This window comes from Oncorhynchus clarkii, chromosome 29 (assembly GCF_045791955.1).
Source record: "Oncorhynchus clarkii lewisi isolate Uvic-CL-2024 chromosome 29, UVic_Ocla_1.0, whole genome shotgun sequence".
NCBI classification, from domain to species: domain Eukaryota; kingdom Metazoa; phylum Chordata; class Actinopteri; order Salmoniformes; family Salmonidae; genus Oncorhynchus; species Oncorhynchus clarkii.
The window spans coordinates 48070932-48083750 of NC_092175.1; the positions used below are offsets into that span (position 1 = coordinate 48070932).

Below are 12819 nucleotides of genomic sequence, written 5' to 3' on the forward strand. Positions count from 1 at the left end.
AAATTCCATGCTTTCCATGTATGAAATACAGCCATGAAATATTAATACACATATAATAACAAACAAACAATACTTTGGAGAAAATGGTAATTGTTCAACCAGTCTGAAAATGCATTGCATATCATGCAAACACTAGTTGCGGTATTCAAGACTCCTGACTGTCATTGATGTTTACTAGATATATTACTGTACAGATGGCAGATTTACTAGATATATTACTGTACAGATGGGAGGTTTACTAGATATATTACTGTACAGATGGCAGATTTACTAGATATATTACTGTACAGATGGGAGGTTTACTAGATATATTACCGTACAGATGGAAGGTTTACTTGATATATTACTGTACAGATGGGTGGTTTACTAGATATATTACTGTTCAGATGGGAGGTTTACTAGATATATTACTGTACAGATGGGAGGTTTAATAGATATATTACTGTACAGATGGGAGGTTTACTAGATATATTACTGTACAGATGGGTGGTTTACTATATATATATTACTGTTCAGATGGGAGGTTTACTAGATATATTACTGTACAGATGGGAGGTTTACTAGATATATTACTGTACAGATGGGAGGTTTAATAGATATATTACTGTACAGATGGGAGGTTTACTAGATATATTACTGTACAGATGGGAGGTTTACTAGATATATTACTGTACAGATGGGAGGTTTAATAGATATATTACTGTACAGATGGGAGGTTTACTAGATATATTACTGTACAGATGGGAGATTTACTAGATATATTACTGTAAAGATGGGTGGTTTACTAGATATATTTCATATTCATATTCATCCTAATGTCATACTGATTAAGTAAATATAACACGGCAAAAAAAAACAGAGTACACATGAAATGACGTCGGAGAGTTTCATCTGCAATTCAACCTGGCAACCTAGTTTAGGACGGGCGTAGGACGGGGGAAGGAGAGCCGTAAAGCGTTGTGTTGTGATGAGAGAGGTCATTGGAAAGTGAGCACAGAGCTACCTGGGCTGGTTCGGGGGACAGAAAGATACTTTATTGCTACCAGCTATTCCGGTACCGGAGTAGATCCAGCGGAATTTAAAAGGTCTTTAGCGACTAAACTAACCAAGACGAAATGCTTCGTCTCGTCCTGCGGCTGAGGAATTCTTCAGCGATTCCCCGGTGCCGTGGTGCCCTACCTGGGCCTGCCCTGAGCTCTCGCCCCTCTCCGGGACCTTGTCATCTGAGGCTTTACCACGGTTTTGTCCGGTCAAGGGCTGTTTGCAATGGAGGTAGTTTGAACACCGTGGTGTTCGCCAGCAGAACAGCCCCGCTGCCCGCCAGCGGCACCCAGCGCTTCTACAGCCTACCACCGCACCAGAAGGTAACTTTAGTGATGTAGCTTGCCAGCTAGCTAGTTAACTTTGTGCTTGTGTGGGCTATGACTAGAAGTCTTCTCGGATCCTAAAATTCAGTTCCTAACAGCATTGGATGCGTTAGATTCCTACCTGACCCCGACAGGATCCTGTAATTTAAAAAAAAAATCAATATCCGATCCGAGGTGGACCAGATCCCAAAACATGTCTGAGGTGAGAGAGAATCGCATCCAAGTTGGTTCGGGTCTGTATCCGACCCAAATAGATCCGAAAGATAAAAATGCAGCTTTATTGCCATGCAAGCCATCGACATTGTTTTGAATTGTGTATCAGTGAACGTTAACTTGGTCCTGGTTTATTAAAAGTTTTCATTGCACGAAAATTAAGTAGTGGACTGCCCAAGGAGACCCCAAATAACATGTTTTTTTTATTCAACACTCCTGGCAATATTTATGCAATGTTACATATATGTATTTCAACCAGTGACGGTCAGTGCCATTGAGGGAGGACAATTATTATTATTTTCATGAGTATGGCCTTATTTCTATTACAGCATATTGGATGACTGTCATTCATATTCCATTCACCCAGTTCAATGTAACATCGATAGGTTTAGGCAACTACATGATACTCAAATTGTCCCTATGCCCATCATGAGATTGCTACAACTTAGCCTATGAATGAAAGTTTACAACGTAGGTGCGCACAGGTCGAGATAAACATTTGAGGTGACAAACACATGACAGTGACACATTCAACACCGCCTTTCACACTCTTGCCTGCATCTAGCTGATCTAGGGTGTAATCATTAGTCCAACAGTTGCAAACAAGAATTTCTGTTGGACAAATTCAGGTATGTTTATCCCCGTTTCGTTCTGTTTGCAAGCTACAGTGGCTATAAATTAGTCAAAGCATAAGGTTTTTTTGCCTTGGAAGAGTTCCACTATGGTGTTGGATAGTCATAGCCAGTTAGCTAACATAGCATCCCTCTGTCATAGCCAGTTAGCTAACATAGCATCCCTCTGTCATAGCCAGTTAGCTAACATAGCATCCCTCTGTTATAGCCAGCTAGCTAACATAGCATCCCTCTGTCATAGCCAGTTAGCTAACATAGCATCCCTCTGTTATAGCCAGCTAGCTAACATAGCATCCCTCTGTCATAGCCAGCTAGCTAACATAGCATCCCTCTGTCATAGCCAGTTAGCTAACATAGCATCCCTCTGTTATAGCCAGCTAGCTAACATAGCATCCCTCTGTCATAGCCAGTTAGCTAACATAGCATCCCTCTGTCATAGCCAGCTAGCTAACATAGCATCCCTCTGTCATAGCCAGTTAGCTAACATAGCATCCCTCTGTTATAGCCAGCTAGCTAACATAGCATCCCTCTGTCATAGCCAGTTAGCTAACATAGCATCCCTCTGTCATAGCCAGTTAGCTAACATAGCATCCCTCTGTCATAGCCAGTTAGCTAACATAGCATCCCTCTGTTATAGCCAGCTAGCTAACATAGCATCCCTCTGTCATAGCCAGTTAGCTAACATAGCATCCCTCTGTTATAGCCAGCTAGCTAACATAGCATCCCTCTGTCATAGCCAGCTAGCTAACATAGCATCCCTCTGTCATAGCCAGTTAGCTAACATAGCATCCCTCTGTTATAGCCAGTTAGCTAACATAGCATCCCACTGTCATAGCCAGTTAGCTAACATAGCATCCCTCTGTTTGAGTAGACTAAACTAGCTAGCTGCATTTGCTAGCTAAGAAAGTGAAGCTTCACATTTTAAACTCTCTCTCTAGCTCTCTCTTGCTTCTCCTTCATTTTGGAAGAAATTAATTTGTTCAACTATTGTCTTTCTCTCTCTTTGAGTCAACTACTAACCAACTTTTATGCACTGCAGTGCTAGCTAGCTGTAGCTTATGCTTTCAGTACTAGATGCATTCTCTGATCCTATGATTGGGTGGACAACATGTCAGTTCATGCTGCAAGAGCTCTGATAGGTTGGAGGATGTCCTCCAGAAGTTGTCATAATTAGTAAGTCTATGGAAGGGGGTGAGAACCATGAGCCTCCTAGGTTTTGTATGGTAGTCGATGTACCCAGAGGAGGACGGAAGCTAGCTGTCCTCCGGCTACACCATGGTGCTAACCTACATAATGCTGTTGAGGCTACTGAAGACCTTCATTGCAAAACAGCTTGTTTTAATCAATTATTTGGTGACGTGATTATATTTAGTATAGTGTTATCAAAAAATGTGCCACCCCCTTTAACCCCAGAACAGCCTAAATTTGTCGGGGCATGGACTCTACAAGTTGTCAAAAGGGTTCCACAGGGATGCTGTCCCATGTTGACTCCGATGCTTCCCACATTTGTGTCAAGTTGGCTGGATGTCCTTTGGGTGGTGGACCATTCATGATACACAAAGGAAATTGTTGAGCGTGAAAAACCCAGCAGCGTTGCACTTCTTGAGTCAAACCAATGCGCCTGGCACCTACTAACTTTATTTGTCTTGCCCATTCTCCATCTGAATGGCACACACACACACACACACACACAATGCATGTCTCAAGGCTTAAAAATCATTCTTTAACCTGTCTCCTCCCCTTCATCTACACTGATTGAAGTGGATTTAACAGGTGATATCAATAAGGCATCATAACGTTCACCTGGATTCACCAGTCAGTCTGTACTGTTCCTAATGTTTTGTACACACAGTGTATATTCAATCAATAACAAGGGAATGACAACAATGGCGCCACTGATTTTAAAGGTGCTACATGTATATTGCACAAGTTGTTTATCTTCAGTGTGTCATTATTTCTGCATTGCCCAAATTCCATGCTTTCCATGTATGAAATACAGCCATGAAATATTAATACACATATAATAACAAACAAACAATACTTTGGAGAAAATGGTAATTGTTCAACCAGTCTGAAAATGCATTGCATATCATGCAAACACTAGTTGCGGTATTCAAGACTCCTGACTGTCATTGATGTTTACTAGATATATTACTGTACAGATGGCAGATTTACTAGATATATTACTGTACAGATGGGAGGTTTACTAGATATATTACTGTACAGATGGCAGATTTACTAGATATATTACTGTACAGATGGGAGGTTTACTAGATATATTACTGTAAAGATGGCAGATTTACTAGATATATTACTGTACAGATGGGAGGTTTACTAGATATATTACTGTTCAGATGGGAGGTTTACTAGATATATTACTGTACAGATGGAAGGTTTACTTGATATATTACTGTACAGATGGGTGGTTTACTAGATATATTACTGTTCAGATGGGAGGTTTACTAGATATATTACTGTACAGATGGGAGGTTTAATAGATATATTACTGTACAGATGGGAGGTTTACTAGATATATTACTGTACAGATGGGTGGTTTACTATATATATTACTGTTCAGATGGGAGGTTTACTAGATATATTACTGTACAGATGGGAGGTTTACTAGATATATTACTGTACAGATGGGAGGTTTAATAGATATATTACTGTACAGATGGGAGGTTTACTAGATATATTACTGTACAGATGGGAGGTTTACTAGATATATTACTGTACAGATGGGAGGTTTACTAGATATATTACTGTACAGATGGGAGGTTTAATAGATATATTACTGTACAGATGGGAGGTTTACTAGATATATTACTGTACAGATGGGAGGTTTACTAGATATATTACTGTAAAGATGGGTGGTTTACTAGATATATTACTGTAAAGATGGGAGGTTTACTAGATATATTACTGTAAAGATGGGAGGTTTACTAGATATATTACTGTAAAGATGGGTGGTTTACTAGATATATTACTGTAAAGATGGGAGGTTTACTAGATATATTACTGTACAGATGGCAGATTTACTAGATATATTACTGTACAGATGGGAGGTTTACTAGATATATTACTGTAAAGATGGCAGATTTACTAGATATATTACTGTACAGATGGGAGGTTTACTAGATATATTACTGTTCAGATGGGAGGTTTACTAGATATATTACTGTTCAGATGGGAGGTTTACTAGATATATTACTGTAAAGATGGGAGGTTTACTAGATATATTACTGTTCAGATGGGAGGTTTACTAGACATATTACTGTACAGATGGGAGGTTTACTCACTTTTTTGCACATACAAATTGCCATAGGCAGTTAACAATGTATGTATTTAATAAAGAGATTCAGACTCTGAATGTACGTTTGTATTATTTGTGTGTGACTGTGTGGTAGGTGGAGCTGCCTGCTCTGTCCCCCACCATGCAGACTGGAACCATCGCTCGCTGGGAGAAGAAGGAGGGAGACAAGATCAATGAGGGAGACCTTATCGCTGAGGTGAGTACACACACACACACACAAGCCAGATTTTCTGTTAGAAAAATGTGGCGCCAGACAACGTGAAGATATTCATTTACGGGCTATTTGAAATGTTTACCGGACCCATATGCATTGCGTGTGTAACCTATTAGGTGTCCACCCACGGTGGTCAGAATGACAGAAATCACGTTTAATACAGTTAGCAGGAAAACACCATTCTCAACAATCTAAATATATGTGTGAAGATAATGTGTCTTGAGTATATTTTTAATATACAGTACCAGTCAAAAGTTTGGACACCTGCTCAATTAAGGGTTTTTATTTTTACTATTTTCTACGTTGAAGAATAATAGTGAAGACATCAAAACTATGAAATAACACATATGGAATCATGTAGTAACCAACAAAGTGTTAACCTCTAGCGTCGAGCAATCCCGTATCCGGGAGCGTAATCATAGCCTCAAGCTCATTACCATAACGCAACGTTTCCTTTTCATGAAAATCGCAAATGAAATGAAATAAATATATTGGCTCACAAGCTTAGCCTTTTGTTAACAACACTGTCATCTCAGATTTTCAAAATATGCTTTAACCAAAGCTACACAAGCATTTGTGTAAGTGTATAGATAGCCTAGCATAGCATTAAGCCTAGCATTCAGCAGGCAACATTTTCACAAAAACAAGAAAAGCATTCAAATGAAAGCATTTACCTTTGAAGAACTTCGGATGTTTTCAATGACGAGACTCTCAGTTAGGTAGCAAATGTTCATTTTTTCCAAAAATATTATTTGTGTAAGAGAAATAGCTCCGTTTTGTTCATCACGTTTGGCTAAGAAAAAAAATGAAAATGCAGTCACTTACAACGCCAAACTTTTTTCCAAATTAGCTCCATAATATCGACAGAAACATGGCAAACGTTGTTTAGAATCTATCAGTGGTGGCAGCTGGCTTCTCATCAGAAGATAACGGAAAAATACTGCAGCTGGAGATTACGCAATAATTGCGACGGAGGACACCAAGCGACCACCTGGTAAATGTAGTCTCTTATGGTCAATCTTCCAATGATATGCCTACAAATACGTCACAATGCTGCAGACACCTTGGGGAAAACGTGGAAAAGGTAAGATGACGCCTAGCTCCTCCACAGCTATATAAGGAGTCATTGCCATGAGGCGGTTTCAAAAAATGCGGCACTTCCTGATTGTATTTTTATCTGGGTTTTTTTCTGTAACATCAGTTCTGTGGCACTCACAGACAATATCTTTGCAGTTTTGGAAACGTGTTTTCTTTCCAAAGCTGTCAATTATATGCATAGTCGAGCATCTTTTCGTGACAAAATATCTTGTTTAAAACGGGAACGTTTTTCATCCAAAAATTAAAAGAGCGCCCCCTATATCGAAGAAGTTAAACAAATCAAAATATATTTTAGATTTTAGGTTCTTCAAAGTAGCCACCTTTTGCCTTGATAGCTTTACACACTCTTGGCATTCTCTCAACCAACTTCACCTGGAATGCTTTTCCAACAGTCTTGAAGGAGTTCCCACATATGCTGAGCACTTGTTGGCTGCATTTCCTTCACTCTGTGGTTCAACTCCCAGATATCCAAGATGGCGTAGTAGTGGGATGTTTTGATGGTCTTGTCCCGTCCCTTGTATATATCGTTTCTTTCTTCGTATATATTTACTATATATTTTTATCAAATTTTTCCATCTACAGATTGGAATAATCTCCTGCCACCCGCCTCACCCAATGCGGTATGGATCTGCTATTCTTTATACTTTAGATCCGTAACCCCCTTCAAGCTAGCCAGCTACTAGCTAGTAGTCAGTTAGCCATCACCGTTAACTGGGACATCTGTCAGCTTCAGCCCGGTCAACTCCTGCGAGCCTGCACAGCACGATATAAACCCAGAGCATATCGGACTGCTTTTATCCACCATATATCTGGATTCCTACTACAAGCTCTGAACCTTTACTCCGGATCATCGCAGTTAGCTAGCTGCTATCCGAGTGGCTACTCCTGGCTAACGTCTCTGTCCCGAAGCAAGCACCAGTTAGCCTGGAGCTAGCCTCGAATCTAGGCCCATCTCCCGGCTAGCAAAATATATCTATCAAGAATCCATGGGCTTCAATTACCTCTGTTGCCAATGGGTCTGGACCCTTTGCTGCTGACAGGGAGCCCCGCCAATCCATCACGACTGGTCTGCCGACGAAACCGTCGGAGGGGGATTCAACAGGCTCTCCCATTGCGACGTCCCCCTGAGGCCCATCTGCTAGCCTGCTGCTAGCCCCGGCCTGCTAGCTGTCTGAATCTCCGTGCCTCCAGCTCGCCTAGCTACTCACTGGACCCTATGATTACTCGGCTACACACGCCTCTCCCTAATGTCAATATGCCTTGTCTATTGCTGTTTTGGTTAGTAATTGATGTCTTATTTCACTGTAGAGCCTCCAGCCCAGCTAGCCCTTATGTTCCACCCCCCACACATGCGGTGACCGCACCTGGCTTAAATGGTGCTTCTAGAGACAAAACCTCTCTCGGTCACTCGATGCCTAGACTTACCTCCACTGTACTCACATCCTACCACTACCTTTGTCTGTACATTATGCCTTGAATCTATCCTTGCCGTGCCCAGAAACCTGCCTCCTTTACTCTGTTCCGAACGCACTAGACGACCAGTTCTTTTAGCCTTTTAGCGGTAGTCTTATCCCACTCCTCCTCGGTTCCTCTGGTGATGTAGAGGTGAATCCAGGCCCTGCAGCCCCCGGCATCACTACCATTCCCCAGGCGCTCTCATTTGTTGACTTCTGTAACCGTAAAAGCACTGGTTTCATGCATGTTAACATTAGAAGCCTCCTCCCTAAGTTTATTTTATTCACTGCTTTAGCACACTCCGCCAACCCGGATGTCCTAGCCGTGTCTGAATCCTGGCTTAGGAAGGCCACCAAAAATCCTGAAATGTCCATCCCTAACTATAACAATTTAGTGGTCACCTGATTGCTCTTCAAAAGTGCTTTCCTCTCCATCTTAAGTAAACATGCCCCATTCAAAACATGTAAAACTAAGAACATATATAGCCCTTGGTTCACCCCAGACTTGACTGCCCTTGACCAGCACAAAAACATCCTGTGGCATTCTGTATTAGCATCAAATAGTCCCCGCGATATGCAACTTTTCAGGGAAGTCAGGAACCAATATACTCAGTCAGTTAGGAAAGCTAAGGCTAACTTTTTCGAACAGAAATTTGCTTTCTGTAGCACTAATTCCAAAACTTTTTGGGACACACATGGAGAATTAGAGACCCTCTCAGCTGCCCACTGCACTGAGGATAGGAAACACTGTCACCACCGATAAATCTACGATAATCGATCATTTCAATAAGCATTTTTCCATGGCTGGCCATGCTTTCCACCTGGCTACCACTACCCCGGCCAACATCTCAGCACCCCCTGCAGCAACTTGCTCACCCAAATCCAGATAGCTGATGTTCTGAAAGAGCTGCAAAATCTGGTTCCTTCCAAATCAGCTGGGCTAGACAATCTGGACCCTCTCTCTCTAAAATTATCTGCCGAAATTGTTGCAACCCCTATTACTAGCCTGTTCAACCTCTCTTTCGTATCGTCTGAGATCCCCAAAGATTGGAAAGCTGCCGCGGTCATCCCCCTCTTCAAAGGGGGAGACACTCCAGACCCTAACTGATAGGCAGGGCAGGATGGATATAGGTCTTTCTAAAATCTTCGAAAGCCAAGTTAATAAACAGATCAGACCATTTCGAATCCCACCGTACCTTCTCCTCTATGCAATCTGGTTTCCGAGCTGGTCATGGGTGCACCTCAGCCACGCTCAAGGTCCTATGCAATATCATAACCGCCATCGATAAAAGACAGTACTGTCTGTGCAGCCGTCTTCATCGACCTGGCCAAGGCATTCGACTCTTGTCAATCACTGCATTCTTATCGGCAGACTCAATAGCCTTGGCTTCTCAAATGACTGCCTCGCCTGGTTCACCAACTACTTCTCTGACAGAGTTCAGTGTGTCAAATCGGAGAGCCTGTTTTCCGGACCTCTGGCAGTCTCTATGGGGGTGCCACAGTGTTCAATTCTCGGGCCGACTCTTTTCTTTGTATATATCAATGATGTCGCTCTTGCTGCTGATGATTCTCTGATCCACCTCTACGCTGACGATACCATGCTGTATACATAACAAACCTCCAAATGAGCTTCAATGCCATACAACATTCCTTCCGTGGCGTCCAACTGGTTTTAAATGCTAGTGAAACTGAATACATGCTCTTCAACCGATTGTTGCCGGCACCTGCCCGCCTGTCCAGCATCACTACTCTGGACAGTTCTGACATAACATGTGGACAACTACAAACACCTAGGTGTCTGGTTAGACTGTAAACTCTCCTTCTAGACTCACATTAAGCATCTCCAATCCAAAATTACATCTCGATTCAGCTTCCTATTTCGCAACAAAGCCTCCTTCACTCATGCCTCCAAACATACCCTCGTAAAACTGACTAGCCTGGAGGTGTGTTGGGTCATTGTCCTGTTGAAAAACAAATGATAGTCCCACTAAGCGCAAACCAGATGGGACGGCGTATTGCTGCAGAATGCTGTTGTAGCCATGCTGGTTAAGTGTGCCTTGAATTCTAAATAAATCACTGACAGTGTCACCAGGATGCACCATCACTCCTCCATGCTTCACGGTTGGAACTACACATGCAGAGATCGTCCGTTCACCTACTCTGCGTCTCACAAAGACACGGTGGTTGGAACCAAAAATCTCAAATTTGAAGTCCACTGAAGTCCACTAGATAAATTGCCACTGTTCTAATGTCCATTGCTTGTGTTTCTTGCCAGAAGAAAGTCTCTTCTTCTTATTGATGTCCTTTAGTAGTGTTTTCTTTGCAGCAATTCGACCATGGAAGCCTGATTCACGTCGTCTCCTCTGAACAGTTGATGTTGAGATGTCTGTTACTTGAACTCTGTGAAGCATTTATTTGTGCTGCAATTTCTGAGGCTGGTAACTCTGAACTTATCCTCTGCAGCAGAGGTAACTCTGGGTCTTCCTTTCCTGTGGCGGTCCTCATGAGAGCCAGTTTCATCATAGAGCTGGATGGTTTTTGCAACTGCACTTTAAGAAACGTTCAAAGTTCTTGAAATGTTCCGCGTTGACTGACCTTCATGTCTTAAAGTAATGATGGACTGTCGTTTCTCTTTACTTATTTGAGCTGTTCTTTACATAATATGGACTCAGTCTTTTACCAAATAGGGATATCTTCTGTATACCACCCTTACCTTGTCACAACACAACTGATTGACTCAAACACATTAAGAAGGAAAGAAATTCCACAAATAATTTTTTAACAAGGCACACCTGTTAATTGAAATGCATTCCAGGTGACTACATCATGAAGCTGGTTGAGAGAATGCCAAGAGTGTGCAAAGACGTCATCAAGGCAAAGCGTGGCTACTTGAAGAATCTCAAATATAAAATATATTTTGATTTGTTTAACACTTGTTTTTGGTTACTATGTGATTTCATATGTGTTATTTCATAGTTTTGATGTTTTCACTATTATTCTACAATAATTACGACTATTGTATGAGGACACCCCTTCAACATACAGTATATGTACAGCAGCGTGAGGACACCCCTTCAAATTTGTGGATTCAGTTATTGCAGCCACACCCATTGCTGACGGGTGTATAAAATCAAGCACACAGCCATGCAATCTTCATAGACACGCATTGGCAGTAGATTCTCCTTACTAAAGAGCTCAGTGACTTTCAATGCCAACTTTCCAACAAGTCAGTTCGTCAAATTTCTGCCCTACTAGAGCTACCCCGGTCAACTGTAAGTGCTGTTATTGTGAAGTGGAAACATCTTGGAGCAACGACGACTCAGCCGCGAAGTGGTAGGCCACAAGCTCACAGAATGGGACATCTTCTGTCCTCGATTGCAACACTCACTACCGACTTCCAAACTGCCTCTGGAAGCAACAGCAGCACAAGAACTGTTCATCGGGAGCATCATGAAATGGGTTTCCATGGCAGAGCAGCCTCACACAAGCCTAAGATCACCATGAGCAATGCCAAGTGTCGGCTGGAGTGGTGTAAAGCTCGCAGCTATTGCACTCTGGAGCAGTTGCGTTCTCTGGAGTGATGAATCACGCTTTACACCAACTAGTTATTAAACACACACTCACAGGGAGGTGACAACTAGTTATTAAACATACTCACAAGGAGGTGACAACTAGTAATTAAACACATATCCCCCCACCACCACGGCGCATGCCCCCCCCACCACCACCAACCCGGCGCATGTGTCCCCCCCCCACCATCACCACCACGGCGCATGTCCCCCCCACCACCACCACCGTGGATGTCCCCCTACTCCCCCACCACCACCACCACGGCGCATGTCCACCACCACCACCACGGCGCATGTCCCCCCCACCACCACCACCGTGGATGTCCCCCTACTCCCCCACCACCACCACCACGGCGCATGTCCACCACCACCACCACCACGGCGCATGTCCCCCCCACCACCACCACCGTGGATGTCCCCCTACTCCCCCACCACCACCACCACGGCGCATGTCCCCCACCACCACCACGGCGCATGTCCACCACGGCGCATGTCCCCACCACCACGGCGCATGTCCCCCACCACCACCACGGCGCATGTCCCCCACCACCACGGCGCATGTCCCCCACCACCACCACCACGGTGCATGTCCCCCACCACCACGGCGCATGTCCCCCACCACCACGGCGCATGTCCCCCACCACCACGGCGCATGTCCCCCACCACCACCACGGCGCATGTCCCCCACCACCACCACGGCGCATGTTATTTGTCATTTGAATGTTACTTTGTTCATGGTTTGAATGGTTCTCTTCTCCTCTATATCTTCACCGTGTGTTCCTCTGTTTCATACGTAGTGAACACAAACCTGGCTAACTGTGTGTGTGTTAGGTGGAGACTGACAAGGCCACGGTGGGGTTTGAGCTGTTGGAGGACTGTTACCTGGCTAAGATCCTGGTAGCTGAAGGAACTGGAGTTTCCGTGGGCTCTGTCATCTGCATCACTGTCGACAGGTACGT

At 43.3% G+C, this 12819-nt stretch overlaps 1 protein-coding gene across 2 annotated transcripts in view; it reads left to right on the forward strand.

Moving 5' to 3' along the window:
* The first annotated feature begins 942 nt into the window (after positions 1–942).
* Positions 943–12819, forward strand: part of LOC139387768 (dihydrolipoyllysine-residue acetyltransferase component of pyruvate dehydrogenase complex-like) — a 28375-nt gene continuing 16498 nt past the window's right edge. For both annotated transcript variants that reach the window (XR_011629222.1, XM_071134005.1), the window contains exons 1-3: positions 943–1364; positions 5620–5721; positions 12692–12813. Coding sequence is in view for 1 of the 2 variants with exons in the window: in XM_071134005.1 (XP_070990106.1) it covers positions 1116–1364; positions 5620–5721; positions 12692–12813 (473 nt within the window). In the remaining variant the exon portion in view is untranslated. The remainder of the gene's footprint in view (positions 1365–5619; positions 5722–12691; positions 12814–12819) is intronic.